Source organism: Lepus europaeus, chromosome 2, assembly GCF_033115175.1.
Source record: "Lepus europaeus isolate LE1 chromosome 2, mLepTim1.pri, whole genome shotgun sequence".
NCBI classification, from domain to species: Eukaryota; Metazoa; Chordata; class Mammalia; order Lagomorpha; family Leporidae; genus Lepus; species Lepus europaeus.
Genome location: NC_084828.1, coordinates 139235020 through 139254987, shown reverse-complemented (window position 1 = coordinate 139254987; position 19968 = coordinate 139235020). Strand labels below are relative to the sequence as shown.

General features: G+C 38.0%; 1 protein-coding gene across 3 annotated transcripts in view; it reads left to right on the top strand.

Annotated features, from left to right (window-relative positions):
- Positions 1 to 19715, top strand: part of PLS1 (plastin 1) — a 152840-nt gene extending 133125 nt beyond the window's left edge. For all 3 annotated transcript variants that reach the window (XM_062213707.1, XM_062213698.1, XM_062213714.1), the window contains exons 12-16: positions 5951 to 6065; positions 12620 to 12753; positions 13200 to 13323; positions 18874 to 18998; positions 19243 to 19715. In XM_062213707.1, the coding sequence (XP_062069691.1) occupies positions 5951 to 6065; positions 12620 to 12753; positions 13200 to 13323; positions 18874 to 18998; positions 19243 to 19378 (634 nt within the window). In that variant the 3' untranslated portion in view covers positions 19379 to 19715. The remainder of the gene's footprint in view (positions 1 to 5950; positions 6066 to 12619; positions 12754 to 13199; positions 13324 to 18873; positions 18999 to 19242) is intronic.
- The last annotated feature ends 253 nt before the right edge of the window (positions 19716 to 19968 follow it).

Here is a 19968-nt window from a genome sequence, read left to right as displayed (position 1 = left end):
CTGTTCAAGTTTCAAACTGTAGGTGTGTTGATATGAGAACATTTTCTCAAATCGCAAGAATTTTAGCCAACATATAAAGTTTCAGAATGTTTGAAATTAGCAATACAATAGATTTTAAAAGAAAATATACTCTTTAAAAAGATAAGAATATAATAACAGTTAATTTTTTAAAAAATCATTTGAGAGACAGACACACAGACAGAGAAAGCTCCTATTGCTGGTCGTTATCTGCAATGGCCAGTACCAGACCAGGCCGAAGCTAAGAGCCGTGAATGTAATCCACATCTCTCACATGGCTGTCAGGGACCCAACTACCAGCCGTTACCTACTGCCTCCCAGGGTGCTCGTTACAGGAAGGTGGAATTGGGAGTGGAGCTGGGATTCGAACTTGGTCATTCAGACATGGGATGTAGGACTCCAGACTGGCTGCTTAATTGCTAGGTCAGACACCTACCCCTATTTTTTTTTTGATGATATGAGGAAACAATTTAGTAAAGATGGTCCTTAATCTTTTGTAGTTATTGGTGATGAAAATAATAAATTATTTCAATTTTAACAGATCAGAATAATAGTAATATTTAATAAATTATTTTTCCATTAATTCAGTATTTTTAATATAATTCATATTTTTCATTTAATGTTACCAGAATCTCAATTACATCACAATATTTTCCCATACTTTTTCCAGTTTGTAAAAACAACTTGTTTTCCTTGGATAATTGTTGTAATTTATCTTATTTTTTCTTTTTTATACATGATAATTCATTTTAAACATGGGTAGAACTAAAAAATTTATTGTGCTGTCTGGTGGTGCTAACAATGTATCTTCCTAGGTGTCCATGAGAGGAAACTCTTCTCGATTTATCGTAGAAGCTCCCAGTTTATCTTGAAAATCTAGAGCAGAGTATGGACACTTGGCGCCACAGCTGACATTGCTTGGAGCACCTACATGGCATATCAGAGTGCCTGAGTCTAGGGTAGGCTCTGCTTCTGGTTCCAAATTCCTGCTCATGTACACCCTAGGCGGCAGCAGTTGATGGCTCAAGTATTTGGGGCTTGACATCCATATGGAAGATGCAGGTTGAGTCTTGGACTCACGGCTTTGGCCTGGCCCAGCCCTAGCTGTTGCTGGCATTTGGGGAATGAACCAGTTTTTAAATTGGCAGAGCTCAACTTTAGCTAGGAAAAGTTCTAGCTAACTAAATCTGTTGAAAATGAGCATACTAAGGAGACTCCTTAAAGAAGGTTAAATTATTATTTAACCATAAACTGAAGGTTAATGTCATAACAGACCAAGATCACTGACTAACTGATGATTTGTGATGCAGTAATTTCTGCTCTTGCTATATATTTAAAATGTTGTTAAAAATCTGAAATCCGTATTGCCTTATTTTGGAAACCATCTTCGAGATGCTAGACTAATATTTGAAAAACTCTTAAAGGATAAGCACATTGCAGCTAGATGAAAAGATATATACATCAGTTAGACTGGAGCTCCCATAATAGTAGCCAGGCAGTTGAAACTCAGATACTGGAGGTAAGCAAGAATGAAATCTTTATGAACTGATTTGAAAGAATGTCTATAAGATATAGTTGAGAAAAAAGAATAATAGGTCTGGTATAGTCCAGTTTTTATTTAAAAATTTAGAAGGTACCTGTTTGTGTGTGAATTTTTAAAGAATATCTGGAATGGTACATACCAAACTGTATGTAACCTGGGTAGTAGGAGTGAAAAAAAGTAAGGAAACTTTTAATTTTTGTAACTTAAATATGGTATGAGTTCTTTAATTTTTTTATCCTGATATGTGATATCACGGTGCATGTGTGCATGTATTTCTATTATAATAAGAGTGTATTTTAAAAGAGAATCAATATTTGTTAGACTTATGATAACTCATTAATGTCAAGAACAAGAATTCTGCATGGTTGGCAGTAGAAAAGAAGAACTGACCAAGTTTTTAAAAAATTTTTTTGACAGGCAGAGTTAGGCAGTGAGAGAGAGAGAGAGAGAGAAAGGTCTTCCTTTTTCCGTTGGTTCACCCTCCAAATGGCTGCTACAGCTGGCGCGCTGCGCCGATCCAAAGCCAGGAGCCTGGTGCTTCCTCCTGGTCTCCCATGCGGGTGCAGGGCCCAAGTACTTGGGCCATCCTGCACTGCCTTCCCGGGCCACAGCAGAGAGCTTGCCTGGAAGAGGGGCAACCGGGACAGAATCCAGCGCCCTAACCAGGACTAGAACCCGGGGTATCAGTGCCGCAGGCGGAGGATTAGCCTAGTGAGCCACGGTGCCGGCCCTGACCAACTTTTTAGTTAGATATCTGGGTATAGTTTTATAGATCTTGAAATGCTAGTACAGAGCTTCTAGGCATATGTAATTTGTTTTCTTTGGAAAGAGAGTGTTACTTTCAGAAGCTTCTCAGAAGTAATATAGCCTTACAGACAATCAACAGTAGTAAAGCAACAAGTGGAGGTCTAGTTGGCACCAGATCCATGTGTTCTTGAATTTGAGTCTGGATCATATTCCTAAAGCTGCCCGTTAAGCATTTCTAGCTCACTACCTGCAGAATAAGAGATCATCAAAAAGTTCATGGGAGGGGCATATTATGAAAGAACTGCATATAAAATTTGTTTGCATTAAAATAAGCTTATCTTTTAATTCTATTTATCCATGAATTTTTTGAAGTACCCATTTATATCTGGCCTATACTAAAGCAATTAGAATAATTTATATTGGTTATAAATGAAAATTCTCTAAGCAAGTTGTTGGATATCTTTAAAATTCTTATTTATTTACTTGAGAGGCAGAGAGAGGCAGAGAGAGAGAGAGAGAATGCTCCCATCCTCTGGTTTGCTCCCCAAATGCCTGCAATGACAATGATGAGTAGAACTGATCTGGGACTGAAGCCGGGACTCAGAAATGCAACCTAGGTTTCCCATGTAGTTGGTAGAAATCCAATTACTTGAGCCATAACTGCTGTCTTCTAGGGCCTGCATTAATAGGAAGCTGGAGTCAGGAATTGAATAGGCACACTGACACCTAATGCAGGCATCCTAATAAGTAGCTTAACCACTAGGCCAACTACCTGCCCCTAAATATATTTAAGCACTATTAGTTCTAGGGTTTTTCTATGACCAGTTGTTCTGGTTGTGTTCTCCTAGGCCTCAGTTTTCCTATTTACAGAACATGAATAATAATATCATACTACATAGGAGTAAGAATGAATTTTCTTTTTAAATCATTATTTTTAATTTTTACTATAAAGAGAACAGACTTCATATATTTAATAGGTACAGTTCTAAGAAAATAACCATACTTCCCTCCCTCCCCCAGTTCCTCTTCTTCCTTCCCTTCTTTTCATTAATTTTTGCAAAGACATACTTTTTTAAAGGATTGATTTATTTATTTGAAAGTCAGAGTTATACAGAGAGAAAGGAGAGGCAGAGAGGGCTAAAAACAAGGATCATGTCACAAGATGTCTGTTTTGTTCATAAAATTCCTTTTCTATTCTATATTAACTTCCATGTGTCAGAGAAAACACATGATATTTATCTTTTTGAGACTGGCTTATTTCACTAAACATAATGGTTTCCAGTTGCATTCATTTTGCTGCAAAAGACAGGGTTTTGTTCTTTTTTATGGCTGAGTAGTATTCCATATGTTTATATACCACATTTTCTTTATCTAGTCAGCAGTTGATTCCATTTCTTAGCTATTGTGAATTGAGCTGCTATAAACATAAGGGTACAAAGAACTTTTTCACATGCTGATTTCATTTCCTTTGGGTAAATTCCCAGGAGTCGGATGGCTGAGTCATCTACTTTCAGATTTCTGAGGATTCTCCATGCTGTCTTCCATATTGCTATACTAGTTTACATTCCCACCAACTGTATAGTAAGGTGTCTTTTTTTCACAACCTCATCAATATTTATTATTTTTTATTTTTGGATGATACTATCCTAACTGGAGTTTTATTTACATTTCCCTGATGGCTTATGATCCTGAGTATTTTTTTTTTAAATTTATTTGACAGAGTTAGTGTGAGAGAGACAGAGAGAACAGTCTTCCTTCCGTTGGCTCACCCTCCAAATGGCTGCTATGGCCGGCGCTGTGCCGATCCGAAGCCAGGAGCCAGGTGCTTCTTCCTGGTCTCCCATGCAAGTGCAGGGCCCAAACACTTGGACCATCCTCCACTGCCCTCCTGGGCCACAGTAGAGAGCTAGACTGAAAGAGGAGCAACCGGGACTAGAACCTGGCACCCATATGGGATGCCAGCGCCCCAGGCGGAGGATCAGCCAAGTCAGCCACAGTGCCAGCCTGATCCTGAGTATTTTTTCATGAGTCTGTTGGCCATTTGAATTTCATCCTTTGAAAAATGCCCATTCAAGTCCTTTGCCCGTTTCTTAACTGGATTGTTTGTTTTGTTGTTGTTGAGTTTCTTGAGCTCTTTATTGATCATGGATATTAATCCTTTACAAGTGATAAAGAATATTCATAAAATAGGTGAGATTCTAGAACCTATGTGAATACTTGAGTGATTTTTTAAAAAATACAAAATTCTCCACATACATGCAGATAACCTAGTCAGGTCTTAATTGTCTAGGTGTTAAACTTCCCCCTCCATTACTCAGCACAGAGCCCTGCCCCCTACACTGCCACAGTGTCAATGCAAAGTAACTTTAATGTGAACTTTAGCAAACATAACTCAGTGGGTAAGCTATTGGATGAGAAAAGCTGCATAATATTTTATAAAACTAACAATTTAAAAAAACAATTGCTATATTTACATCCTTATCATACAGAGCTGAAAAAAAGACTTTACAGACATACTTTAAGCTTCTTAGGAAAATGTAATTTTCTGAATCCAAAGTAGACTGCTCTTCTTACTTTGAAAACTCCTACTTGCTCATAAATTCCTTCCTCTTAACCTTTATTACTGAACATGAACAGCTGCCTACTGAGTAGCTGTGACTTTTCTTTAATTATTTTTAAAGTTTAAAAAAATGATACAGGAGGGGTGCCAGTGTTGTGGTGTTGTGGGTAAAGCCATAATGGGTGCAGGTTTATGTCCTGGATGCTCCACTTCCAATTTAGCTAATGGCTTAGGAAAAGCAGAGAAAGATGGCCCAAGTATTTGGGCCCCTTCCACCCATATGGGAGACCTTGATGAAGCTCTTTGTGGCTTAGGCCTGGATTAGCCCTAGCTGTTATGGCCATCTGGGAAGAGAACCAGTAGATGGAAGATCTTTCTCGCTTGCTCTCTCTGTAAATCCGACTTTCAAATAAATAAATAAATCTTTAAGATGATACATTAAATAATACACATTTATTCTCACTGTACAAGGTTCAGGAAATATATAAGTATATATAACAAAATACAACATGATAATTCTCCCTAATCCCTCTCATATGCCTTTTTCCTGTACTGAGGTCATTGCTATGTGCAAAGGAGCACATTTAGGTATATAAACGCATTAGATGCTAAGTTTTTACAAAATAAATTAGATCAAAGTATGTGAAATATCCTGCTACTTTTTAGAACAAGGTATCTTGTAAAACTTTTCACATCAATATATACAGATCTACCTATGTCTAATGGTAGCCCAGGAGTCCGTCGTGTGGGTATTTTACTCAGCAGCCCCTCCCTGCCGGACATTGAAGCTGTTCCCAGATTTATAATACCACGGATGTATGTCCTTATATGAGGGGGCTGCAAAAAGTTCAGGAAAATGTGCATTTTCTCTTAATTCCATTTCCCATGAACTTTTTGAAACCTTTTATATCTTTGTAAACATTTATGCAGGAAATTTGGGTGGAAGTGCTGGATCAAATGATATGCTCTGTCATTTTTAAGCATTAAGTGAGCCTGCTGTGTTTTTAAAGAACTAAGTGCCTCTCTGGTACACCTCATAACGTTAGCTAGCACCAACATTTACTCCTCCTCCCTCTGTTCAGTGACCTTGCGGATGCGTTAGTGATCTTCCAGCTGTATGAAATGATCCGAGTGCCAGTCAACTGGAGCCACGTCAACAAACCTCCTTACCCTGCGCTTGGAGGGAACATGAAGAAGGTGACTATGGATATGTCATTATTGTCCTGAGCATTTCATAATACTTGGTTAAAGTGTTGTCTGTCCCCATTCAACCTCAAACGTGTTAAGCTTAATCATTGTTTTACAAGTTTGCTTTAATAAAATTTGGAAAGATGAAGACAGTCTCCCCAGTGAGACATTTTATATAATGGCCTTATTCTTTAGCAAGTTGTTGTACTTAATGTTCTTTGATATGCCCTGTGACTTTATAATCCCTCTAACTTTTCAGATCTTCCTGGCTATTATTTTATTTATTTATTAAGCAGATATTAATTGATTACTACAGAACACTGCTGTGTAGGGTATAAAAAAAGTACTAGTCATTAAGTTGGTCTTTAGAAAGTCCTAAGGAAGTCAAGCAGATGTATTTGCAAGTATCTACAATGTAGTTCATTGTAAGGAAAAGGAATATTGTGAGTTTGAAGCAAGAAAAGACCTCAGGCTGCATTTACCATGAAACAGCTTTGTTAAAGGAGGCTGTATTGGAATTAGACCTTGAGAAATGGATAGAATTATGTCTCAAGGAAACTGGAAAAGGGGCTGAAGATAAAGCAAAGAGAGAGTGGTAGGAAAGTATAAAGTATGTTTCTGGAAACTTAGGAAAGTCGTTTGACTGTATCAGAGGATTCTATAGTTAAGCAGTGAGTGGGAACACTGTATTTGGATAGGAGGAAAGTGGTGAAAACCTTGATTGAAGAGCCTGGGCTTCACACCATAAGCAATGGGACACATTAACTGGTTTTGAAGAGGGCAGTGACTTGATGAGCATTGGTGGGAGAATATCGGGCAGCTGTGTGGAGAGAGATGCTTGTCCTTTTTTTTTTTTTAAATTTTGACAGGTAGAGTTATAGACAGTAAGAGAAAAAAGATCTTCCTTCCATTGGTTCACCCCCAAATGGCAGCCACGGCCGGCGCTGCATCGATCTGAAGCAAGGAGCCAGGTGCCTCCTCCTGGTCTCCCACGTGGGTGCAGGGTCCAAGCACTTGGGCCATCCTCCACTGCCCTCCTGGGCCACAGCAGAGAGCTGGACTGGAAGAGGAGCAGCCGAGACTAGAACCCGGTGCCCATATGGGATGCCGGCGCTGCAGGCGGAGGATTGGCCAAGTGAGCCACCACTCTGGCCCCGAGATGCTTGTCTTAATACTATTCTTTCTCCAACACTGATGCTGTCCTTTGTGTTCATGCTTGTTCTGCTGAAGTACCTCTTTGCTTTTGGCTTGGCATTTCTATTTTATCTTCTGTTCCAGAGTGATTTGCGTTATAAGTAAAAGAAACTTGGGCATTGTATCCAATGTTAGAATAAGTATTTTTATAAACTTCCTAGAATCCATTTAGTGGTGAATATCAATTATTTTCAAATCTTTTGATGTTCACTTCTTATTATCCATCTTGAAAAATCAGAAAGATGGCCGGCGCCGTGGCTTAACAGGCTAATCCTCCGCTTTGTGGCGCCGGCACACCGGGTTCTAGTCCCGGATGGGGCGCCGGATTCTGTCCCGGTTGCCCCTCTTCCAGGCCAGCTCTCTGCTATGGCCCGGGAAGGCAGTGGAGGATGGCCCAAGTCCTTGGGCCCTGCACCCGCATGGGAGACCAGGAGAAGCACCTGGCTCCTGGCTTTGGATCAGCGTGATGCGCCGGCCGCAGCGGCCATTGGAGGGTGAACCAATGGCAAAAAGGAAGACCTTTCTCTCTGTCTCTCTCACTATCCACTCTGCCTGTCAAAAAAAAAAAAAAAAAAAAAAAAGAAAGAAAGAAAGAAAGAAAGAAAAATCAGAAAGACAAGAAGTTATGTGCCAAAATGCTTATCACAGTAATGTTTATAGAGCAAAGAAGAAAACTTCATTTTTTCAATGAAGTGTTAATAAATTATGGTACATCCATAAGATGAAGTTAAATTGTGCCAATAGAAATAGTGTTTTAGGGGACCGGCGCTGTGCTAGTGAGTAAGGCTGCTGCCTGCACTGCTGGCATCCCATATGGGCACCGGTTCTAGTCCTGGCTGCTCCTCTTCCGATTCAGCTCTCTGCTATGGCCTGGGAAAGCCGTATAAGATGGCCCAAGTGCTTGGGCAACTGCACCCAAATGGGAGACCCGGAAGAAGCTCCTGGCTCTTGGCTTCAGATTGGCACAGCTCTGGCCGTTGCAGCCAGCTGGGGAGTGAACCAGTGGATGGAAGACCTCTCTCTCTCTTTCTCTCTCTCTCTCTCTGCCTCTCCTCTCTCTCTGTGTAACTCTTTCAATTAAATAAATAAATCTTTAATAAAAAAAGAAAGTGTTTTAGTAACTGTGATATGGAAATGAGGATACAACATTGCATATATATGTGATATGAATCTAATTTGTTTTAAATACACTTGTAAATATGCATTCAAAATGGACTTCAAGTCTTCCTCTACATTTCTAAAAGGAACATGTATTTATAGATTTTGTAATTTAAAAAACATAAGACTTTAAAAGCAAATACATCATATTAAAAGTTAAAAGGGGGCCAGTGTTGTGGTGCAGGGAGCTATGCTGCTGCCTGTGATGCCAGCATCCCTTATTGGAATGCCAGTTTGAGGCCTGGCTGCTCCGTTTCCAATCCAGTTCCCTACTAATGCACCTGGGAAAGCAGCATAAGATGGCCCAAATACTTGGGCCCCTGACACCCATGTGGGAGACCTGAATGGAGCTCTGGACTCGCAGCTTCAGCCTGTCCAGCCCCAGCCACTGGGAAAATGAAACAGTAGAAGGAAGATATTCTCTCTCTCTCTCTCTCTCCCCCTCCCTCCCTCCCTCTCTTCCTCTCTTTGTCACCCTGCACTTCAAATAAATAAATAAATAAATAGTTTTAAAAAGTGTAATTATAAGAAATTTACATACATTTTTAACATTTCTAGTGGTTGGATTTCCTACTTTTTTTTTTTAAGATTTATTTATTTGAAAATCAGAGTTACACAGAGAGAGGAGAGACAGAGAGAGAGAGAAAGGTCTTCCATCTGATGGTTCACTCCCCAGTTGGCCGCAACGGCTGGAGCTGTGCCGAACCAAATCCAGGAGCCAGGAGCTTCTTCGAGGTCTCCAATGTGGGTGCAGGGGCCTAAGGACTCGGGCCATCTTCTACTGCTTTCCCAGGCCATAGCAGAGAGCTGGATCAGAAGTGGAGCAGCTGGCCCTCAAACCGGCGCCCATATGGGATGCCGGCGCTTCAGGCCAGGGCATTAACCTGCTGCACCACAGCGCCGGCCCCATGATTTCCTACATTTTTAATTTCATTTGGTTTGCTTATACTTATGCTTTTCATAAAAATGGAATTCAGAACTCTTATTTACCTAATTTCACCTAAATTTTTTTCTTCAAAATTTCAGATGCAAAAGGCAACAGGAAAAGAGAAATCACTCCATTTAGTATAACTGGGATTTTAAAACGTTAATTATAGGAACCAGCTCTGTGGTGTAGTAGGTTAAGCCTTCACCTGCTGGGCCAGCAATCCGTACGGGCACCAGTTTGGGTCCCAGATGCTGCTCTTCCAATCCAGCTCTCTGCTATGGCCTGGGAAAGCAGTGGAAGATGGCCTACGTGCTTGAGCCCACACACCCACGTGGTGGACCCAGAGGAGGCTCCCAGCTCCTGGCTCAGATCTGCCTGGCTCTGGCCATTTTGGCCATTTGGGGAGTGAACCAGTGGATGGAAGACCTCTCTCTCTGTCTCACCCTCCCCCAGCCCGCACCATGACTCTGCCTCTCAAATAAATAAATTAATCTTTAAAAAGGTAGTTACAAAATGTCAGAAATGAATCATATGCAGAATGCTTCCTTTCAACAAATAGTAGTTGTTTACAGAATGAAGCATAATACCTGAAATAAATTCAAGATGTTTAAAAAATGATGAAGTGTTTTTTTTCCTAAGTTAGTATCACAGAGAATTATTTTATACACTTTGGATAGTCACCAGCAGACATCACTTTGCTTCATTTATAAAATTCATAAAACTGCACCATTAAATGTCTTAGTTTGTTATTTTTTCACTATTTCTTTTCCTTAGACTCCTATGCCCCATTCTGTAACTCTTCTCACTGTCCAAATGATCTAAGCTTCACTTTTGTCCAAAGCATTTGCAGTGCTTGGTAATCATGTCTTCTAATCTCTCTGAGAGTGCACGCTCACATTTTTTTTTTTGTGTTGTGTTCATTCTTGCCTTTTTAGGTTCTTCATCGTTTAGCCTGACAACTCTAGGTATTTCCAAGTTCTTGGCCCAAAGCTCTTACCTTCCATATTTATATCCTTATGGAACAGATCCATCTATTTTCAAGGTTTAAGAACTATTATAAGTATGGCTTACCTCTAGGAAACTAACTTCTCATTCTTCCTCTACTTCTTACAATTTTTTTTAAAGATTTAATTATTTGAGAGCCGGTGCTGTGGTGTAGTGGGTAAAAGCTGCTGCTTGCATTGTGAGCATCCCATACAAGCACTGGTTCTAGTCTCAGCTGTTTCTCTTCCAATCCAGCTCTCTGCTATAGCCTGGAAAAGCAACAAAAAATGGCCAAAGTTCTTGGGCCCCCCCACCGGCATGGAAGACCTGGAAGAAGCTCCTGGCTCCTGGCTTTGGATTGCTGCAGCTCCAGCTGTCACAGCCATTTAGGGAATGAACCAGTGGATGGAGGACCTCTCTGTGACTCTGCCTCTGAAATAAATAAATAAATCTCTTTAAAAAGTTTTTAAAACGATTTATTTATTTTAGAGGCAGAATTACAGATAGAGAGGAGGAGACAGAAAGGTCTTCTGTCCACTGGTTCACTCCTCAGAACTGGGCCAATCTGAAGCCAGGTGCCAGGAGCTTCTTCCAGGTCTCCCACGTGGGTGCAGGGACCCAAGGACTTGGGCCGTCTTCTACTGCTTTCCCAGGCCATTAGCAGGGAGCTGGATTGGAAGTGGAGCAGCCAGGACTCGAACTGGCACTCATGATGGGATGCTAGTGCCACAGGTGGAGGCATAATTTACCACGCCACAGCACGGGCCCCTCTTCCTCTAGTTTAGTACCTCTCTAGATCTTGGGCATGTTCTGCCAAATTTAGAACCAATGTTGGCAAAGAAAAAAAAATAAAACATATTTTTTCCTTTATATTAGCACCTGTTTCTATTTTTCCTTTCATTTTGGTCATCTTCTTATTCCTCTACACTAGCAATCTTGGACTCCTTTCTCCACTTAGAAATTTCTCCCTTAGAAATTTGGGTTAAGATATCAAGCAGATGGTCTCTCATTAAAACATATTTTATGCAAAAGTTATGATTTTCTAAAAAAAATTTTTATTGAAATGAGTCTGGAAAATCTGGTGATTTTCCTCTCTCATGTTTACATGGTTTCATAGTTAATGTGCTGGTGTGATTTTCCATAAATAGGAATATATCCACTAAAAAAATTCTAGACATTTATGTAGCATATGTTTCTATTAAACAGGCATACTTTGACTCCTAGGAAAAATGTAGTTTTGTGGAATATCATGTCATTGCATTTAAAAAAATGAATTAATATCAAGAATTTATTAAGTAAACCAGGTAGATCTTACAGCATTTTTGCATCTTTATTTGTAACAAACAGAACTTTGGGAATTTATATTCTCCTGTAAAAATAACTATTAATTTGTTTGCACAATTTCTAGTATTGTGTGCTTTCCTCATCTTTTCTAAAATTGTTTCTTTCTCTTTTTTTTTTTTAAGGGTTTATTTATTTGAAAGAGTTAGAGGGGAAGAGAGAATGAGAGAGATATATATCTCTGGATATCTGGATAAAGAATATGAGAGATGAAATTAAGATTCTTAATGAAACAATTACTTTTTTCTCAATCCCTTTTTTTTTTTAAAAAAAGATTTATTTGAAAGAGAGTTAGAGAAAGAGAGAGAGGGAGGGAGGGAAAGAGAGAGGACTTCCACCCACTAGTTCACTCCTCAAATGGCCACAAGGGCTGGAGCTGCGCTGATCCAAAGCCAGGAGCCAGGAGCTTCTTCCAGGTCTCCCACATGGGTGCAGGGTCCCAGGGACTTGGGCCATCTTCTACTGCTTTCCAGGCCATAGCAGAGAACTGGATCAGAAGTGGAGCAATTGGGACTCGAACCAGCATCCATATGGGATGGCAGCACTGCAGGCCAGGGCTTTAACCTACTATTCAACAGCACTGGCCCCTCTGTCCTTTAATTTTAAGTCTAAACAAAGAAATATTTATTACCTCTCTCAATGGATTTCAGGAAACCTAGGTCATAGGCACACATCTGCTACTGATAAACTGTGTAATCTGGGATAGTTAAGACTTAAGAAGGTGTCTGAAAACTTGTCAGCCAGTTGTTCCTCTATTTAGGGTAACCCCTCAGTGCTCTGATATCTTCAACAATAAAATAGACAAGTCATTCCTTGTGTTCACAGGGTTTTATAAAATAAAATTCAGTCATAAAAATTTTAAGTCTGTTATTTTTCAGAGGACTAAATTAGGCTCGTATATTCAGGAGAGATGTTTTTAATGGTCTGTTTTTGCAACAAAACTCCTGCTTATTTATAGATTGAAAACTGTAACTACGCAGTGGAGCTTGGAAAGAATAAGGCTAAATTCTCTCTGGTGGGCATTGCTGGGCAAGACCTAAATGAAGGAAATGCAACACTTACGCTGGCGTTGGTATGGCAGCTGATGAGAAGGTAAAGCCCATGTGTTTACAGCAACACCGTCAGTTTCCTTCCACAGTCGTTTCAACTAAACCTTTAGCTATTTCCGAAGAGTAATGAACACAGAAGAAATATGAAGTACAGAATACTAAACGTTAAAGGATTTGCCATGGGTTATATGTGTTTTATAAATTATGTTTTATTTAAAACTGAGTTGGTCTCTAGAAATACAATCACTTTTATTAGTATCTCTTAAGAATGGCTTTGTAAAGAGTTGTTTTAAATTTCCAAAATACTATATGGTAGTTTTTGTTTCTGATTAGAGAACCTGGGCATGTGATCACATGCAAATGCCAGGCTAAATTTAGAAATATTCATTAGCCCAGAACTATTTCTTAAATACTATCTAAATATTGATATGAAAAATGTGAAAAATGTGCACTTCTTGCAGGCTCAGATATGCACCTTTTCTGTTGCAGGTACACACTGAATGTGTTATCAGACCTTGGAGAGGGTGAGAAAGTAAATGATGACGTTATTATTAAATGGGTCAATCAGACTCTTAAAAATGCAAACAAAAGTACTTCTATTTCCAGTTTCAAGGTAATCAATCATTTTTTTTTTTTTTAGAAAAGCTATTTTATAAATTTAGGAAATAAGTTTTATTGGTTCAAAATTAATTTTCTGTCTCAGAAACACTGTTTATTAGTTTAGGCATACTATTTATTTGGCATGTATCAAGTAAAAAAATTGTTTGAAATTTTTTTTTTTTTACTTTTAATTAGCTGTCCTGTTGAGTATAGATGCAGGTTAGTATTATTAAACTATGGTAATCTAATCTTAAAAATAAGAATAGCGCCAAAACAATCCAACTGTCAAATGAGAAAGAAAGATAAAAAGCTATTGTTTATATAGGACCTATAATGTTTTGTGCTCCCTAGCAGCAGTCTCAGAATTGTATTGACATCATTTCCAAGGCATAACAGAGCCAGCCAAACCGATTCAAGTGGGAATTGAGAAAACTGGTAGGAAAAAAAAAAATATTATCATCTGGCTTCATAATGCACTTAACACTCACTTCCGAGCATTTGTGGATGATTCATAAAGCACTCAAGATGTGATCTGTACATACATAGCCACTGATTTTCATGCATTTCCATTGTGTTGTGCTTTTGCATGCACGCTGGTTGTCAGCTGTGAGTAAGCATGTCTGCTTGTACACATTCATTCAGTGAGCCTTGTGTTTGTGATTTTATTATATGTGAAGAACCTGCAATCAATTTGTATTTTTTTAGTGAAATAAAAAAGTACAAACAGATGAATCTCTAAACCTTTGTAAGATATCTATCCACCTTTATTCCTCTCTTAGCCTTTGCTCTATATATCTGACAACATTGTAGAATGGTAGTAAAGTGAGAAATTGACAAAGTCAATTTTCTCATCTTTACTAAAAACTTAGGCTGAAAAATGGTTTTAAATATGGGACAGGTAGAGCTAGCACTGTGGTGTAGTAGCTTTTAAGCCTCTGCTTGCAGCACCAGCATCCCATAGGGGCGTCAGTTCAAGGCCAGGCTTCTTCACAGCTGATCCTGCTCCTTGCTGATCTCCTGGGAAAGCAGTGGAAGATGGCCCAAGTGCTTGGGCCCCTGTACTTGAGTGGGAGACCTAGAAGAAGCTCCTGGCTCCTGGCTTCAGATTGTCCCAGCTCCAGCTTTTGCCGCCATTTGGGGAGTGAGCCAGCAGATGAAAGACCACTCTCTGTCTCTCTCTCTCTGTCTTTCAAATAAATAAATAAATCTTTAAAAAGAAATCAAGCTGAACAGTTAGATGTTGGTAGAGATGTTGCCTGGGTACTAGTTCAAGTGCTGTGTTTTTTTTATCCTTTCCCATCTTGGAAAGAACTAATAACATGGGATTTTAGTTACTGCTTATTGAAATTTTAGAAGAGTATTTTTAGTCCATGGTTTGTGTTTATATGTTTTGGACATAAAACATAAATTAAAAATGCAAAATAGGAATGAGGGTATATTATAACATTCTGTAATTGATAGTTAACTCTTTAAAATTATTATACTGAAATTATATGCATTTGCACATTAATTTATAAAAACCAGTAAGCATGAATATAATTAAACCAGATACAATGAGAAAATATTTAGGAACAAATTTAAAAAACAAATAAAAATGAATATTTATTGAGCTCTTACTAGTAACTTTTCTAGGTAATGCAAAAGATAAAAAATATAAAATTAATTTGGCCCCAGAATGTTCACCATTTATTTGCAAGGCAAAACTTGTATAATTGAAAATGTAAATATACTACAAAGCAAATGATAAAATCCAAGTAACTCATACAATTAATATTATCATGAGTGAGAAGTCTGATTAATAGGTTCCAACTGTGTGGTCAGTTAAAAGTAGATAGAGAAGTTGATTTTGTTTGAAGATCAGATGAAAAGAGGATTTGGATTGGTGGGGACAAGAAGGGGATATTACACTAGAAGCGCACATCTTGAATGGATGCAAGTCTGGAGTGGTTGGGAGAAATTGGCTAGAGAGGACAGTTTCTAAGGGATCTAGATACAGAGGCTAGGTTAAGATTTTTAGAGGATTTTGGCCTAAATATTGGATATGGAGTAGAAGAAGTAAGGTCAGACAGGTGATTGTTTTTGAAAGGCTAATCTGAATATGATGAGCAAGATGGGTGGGAGAGAGAGTGTTGTAATTGTAAGGATAAAACTTAAGAAGAATCCAAGGTAGGACTCAGGATTTGAAGTGATAAAGATTTGGATGAGGTTGAAAGTGGGTACTGGGAATGGTAAGAATGAATGGATATCAGTGAGCTATTCAAGAATAGCTAAGACTTGGCTTCATGGTTTAGGGAAAGACAGGAGAGAGGGGAAAGTCAGAACTCTTGATGTTTGGGCCTGGGTAATTTGGAAAACTTAGAATAACCTGAAAGAAATGGGGATATCATGAGTTGAAGCCGATTTATGGAAAAGGTGATGAAATCAGTTTTAAACTCACAGAGTTTAAGATAATTTTCAGGAATTGGGTGAAAAGAGATGGTAAAATTGGGAATACATATTTGGTGATGAGTTGAATAAAAGAGATGAAACATGAGCATACACAAACCCAGTAGGGGAGAGAGCTTACAGAGAACAGGCATGGGAGCACAGTTCTACTTAGAAATGAAGAGGCAGGTATATTACAAAAGTGTTTGGTGCTTAGTAGGTCTTGATAATAAAATATTTAAAGAGAGTGCAAGGAAATGTAACAGTAAATGCTAAAAAAACAGTTTGAGTGAGGAAGGTTTTTTCCAACCCGAGAAAGCATTATGTGTGATGGCTGTAAGTGGTACTAATATGAACATAATCATAATTAAGACAGTGCTATAATTAGAAATTTCAGAAAATGCACAAATTTACCCTTTTTAGTTGCAAAGTAATTGTCTCATACCAAGAAGATAGGGAGAGGTTGTATTTCAGCAAATAAGAATAATTATTATTATTTTAAAAAAAAATTTTTTGACAGGCAGGGTGGACAGTGAGAGAGACAGAGAGAAAGGTCTTCCTTTTTCCGTTGGTTCACCCCCCAAGTGGCCTCTATGGCCAGTGTGTTGCGGCTGGCGCGCTGCGCTGATCCGAAGCCAGGAGCCAGGTGCTTCTTCTGGTCTCCCATGTGGGTGCAGGGCCCAAGCACTTGAACCATCCTCCGCTGCACTCCCGGGCCATAGCAGAGAGCTGAACTGGAAGAGGGGCAACCGGGGACAGAATCCGGTGCCCTGACCAGGACTAGAACCCGGTGTGCCGGCGCAGCAAGGTGGAGGATTAGCCTAGTGAGCCACGGCACCGGCCAAGAATAATTATTACTCTTTATTGAGTCCCACTTGTCACTGTGCTAAGCATTTTACACATTGCTTAAATCAGTAATTCTATGAGCAAAAGACAAGCATTAGAGTAGTGAAATATCTGTTGTACTATCATACAGCTTTTAAGCAGAATAGCTGGATTTTACACCCAGGTATATTCATCAGCAAACTAAAAGGAAAACAGACGTAAATATATTTATATAGTAAACTAATGATTTCCATTACAACTCCTTGCCCTTCATAAAAGTAAAGTATTTTGCACTGACAATTACAAATCCAGGAGACGAAAGATGAAAAGGAATCTTATATGATCTTTAGCAACTTAAAATTTTCAATCCACTCAATAAAAGCTTTTTCTAAGGCGATTTATAGTAGGTAGAAAAAATTCCTTGTTTCCTAAATCTAAATGAAGAAATGTTTAAAATACCACATATATGTAAATAAGTAACCAAAATAGAACATATTGAACAAGTAATCTGTCTGTTTTTGAATCATCTTAGAATGAACCAATGGAAAAGTAAGACCTTTCTCTCTCTCTCACTGTCTAACTCTGCCTGTCCAAAAAAAAAAAAAAAAATAGAGAGGCGGGAAAAACCTAATAAACCACATCCAGATAACCAGCATCAGATTGACTTCAGGGCCCTTATTCTCACTCTGCATCTGTATTTACCTTCCAATTGTTTGATCAGACATTTATTTAAGAACCCACATTTCTCTAGGAACTGTACTAAATACTTTCACCTACATTACCTGAATATTCCCAAGAATGCTGTGACATTCTTATTTTAGATTAGGAAAGGTAATTTGAATTTCAGGTAACAGAAACCCAATTTAAAGTGGTTTGGACCAAAAGAAAAGGAACTGATTATAATGACAGAAATCTAGATGTAGGGTAAGTAGACTTTGGGGTCGGTTGAGCCAATGGTTAAATTTCATTTAAGACTCAGGGTTTTTCCCATCTCTTCTTTGCCATCTAACATGTCAATTTCACCCTAAAAGCTGCTTCTCCTCCTGATCATAGGGTAGCAGTTGGCTATGACGGAGTTTCATCCTCTCATTCATATCCAGGAAGAGGGTTTGCTGGCTTTCCATAGCCTAAATTAAGTCCAAATTAAATCACCGTGGTAATAAGACTATTCTATTAGACTTGGACTACTGTTCCCAACCTTTGTTTCATTGTGGTTTTTCTAAAGGGTAGTTTTTAGACATTTGGTTCCCAGTCACCCCATCTCCATGAAATTTTAGTGCAGTATTCACTGTTTATCTACTTAGGCACTATATGCTTTATACATAAAAGGGATAAAGTTGTCACTCTGTCCCCACTGAGAATGTTTAGCTTAGACTAGTTCAGTTTCAATCCTGGAGCTGTGGATGGGATAAGCTTTCCCTGAAGCACATGTGCACGTGAGGGAGGTACAAAAATAGAGTTCTATTAGGGTAGGAAAAGAAGTAAGGAGAAGATTCTAGGAAGGAAAGTAACAATTGCCATTATTCAAGCTGAGAGGGAGAGAGAGAGAGAGAATATGAGAATATGATGATATTCCAGTTTTGGTAAGTGGTAAAATGAATTCACACAAGAATTTTTAACTGTAGTGTTTTATCCATTAAAATTTAACTGTCCATTTGTAGTCGGCCATGGAGTAGCTTCAAAATGCAAAGAATCTTGGGTATTAAAATTAGATTGTCATGGTTTAAAGCTTGGTTCGGTACTTAACTGAATGTGTTCAATCACTTGAGCTTTCTGAACTTCATGTTCTTCATCTTTAAAAAAGATTATAATCCCTTTATTATTAGGATTTTTGGGTTAAAAAGGTAGATTAAATAAGCTAAAGCCTGTCAAGTAACAATGCCTATGTAAATATTAGTTCCCTTTCCCTGTTGCCTTTTTATTCCTGAAAAATGTTAAGTGAAAGGAATTTATGGCCTAAAAATATTACTAGAATGTATAAAATTATCAATTTAAAATTACTCTCCTTTTCCTTTTCAAAAGTTGTTTATTTTTTACAAAATGGATACAGTAGTTAGCATAGTTAGGAACTGTCATGTCCACAAACTTTATTCAGGTATGATGACAGCTCTGCACTATAATTTGTATAACGATTGAAGGAAAAGCATATTTTAAATGGTGTGTTACATGTTTTGGTTGTAGAAAAGCTGAATATTAGGTACAATGAAAATATGTAGATTGCTTTCAATTTTATGACCATGACTAGAGGAATCTGACACTTATGAAAAGTAAAGGTAAGATGTTTATGAATGTTCATCTATTCTTTATTTTCTAGGATAAATCCATTAGTACAAGTTTACCTGTACTAGATTTAATAGATGCCATTGCACCAAATGCAGTTCGTCAAGAAATGATCAAAAGAGAAAATTTATCTGATGAGGACAAGCTGAACAATGCTAAGTAAGGCTTTATGATTTATATTGTAATATTTTGTTACTTCTCTAAAATCCTTACAGGAAAGATTATTGTGATTTAAAATATACATTTTTATGTATAGCCTATATGAGGAATATGATTGAAGACTCACAAAATTAACCTTTGAGTACAGTTAGTCTTATCTAAATATTTTATCCTTCTGTTTATAAATATTAAGAGAAAACACAGTTGATGACAAATACCAAGATTTTTTTTTTATCTTTTCAAGATATGCCATTTCAGTTGCTCGAAAGATGGGTGCCCGGATATATGCATTACCTGATGACCTCGTAGAAGTAAAACCAAAGATGGTTATGACGGTGTTTGCGTGCTTAATGGGAAGAGGACTGAACAGAATAAAATAATCGAACATTTCATATGATTTTTCTGCCACATTCAACATATTGAATGCCTCACAGTTTACAGAATTCTGAAATGTAGTGGATATAAAATCAGATTATTTGTATGTTCAAAATAATTATATATTCATTAATGATTTCAGTATCCTGATCATGCTAGTTAGAATTTGTCAACCTTTTTGGATACAACAATTAATTTACCAATCAATACTGATCACAGAGTATTTCATTATCAATCTGATATTTCATGATTAAAGTATTCTGTTTCCTGAAAGTCTTATTTAAGTAAGACTAATTCATTCTTTTTCATGATTCAAAAAAGATCAATACAAACGTTTCTGCAGTTCCTGTTGTGAAATGTGTTTTGATTTTTTTTGGCGTGCTATTTAATTTTGATGTTAAATGTGTTTAGTCATAATGCAGCTTAATCTTTTCATTTTCTTCCTCTAAGTAAAGTGAGTTTTAACTTTACTGTAATTTCTACATTGTCTAAACTTTTAAAAGGACAAGTACTATTCATTAACATTAAGCTTTTTTATAGATGACAACTAATTCTTAAGTCCCGAAGTCCACTCTGTTGTAATACTGGCAGGAGC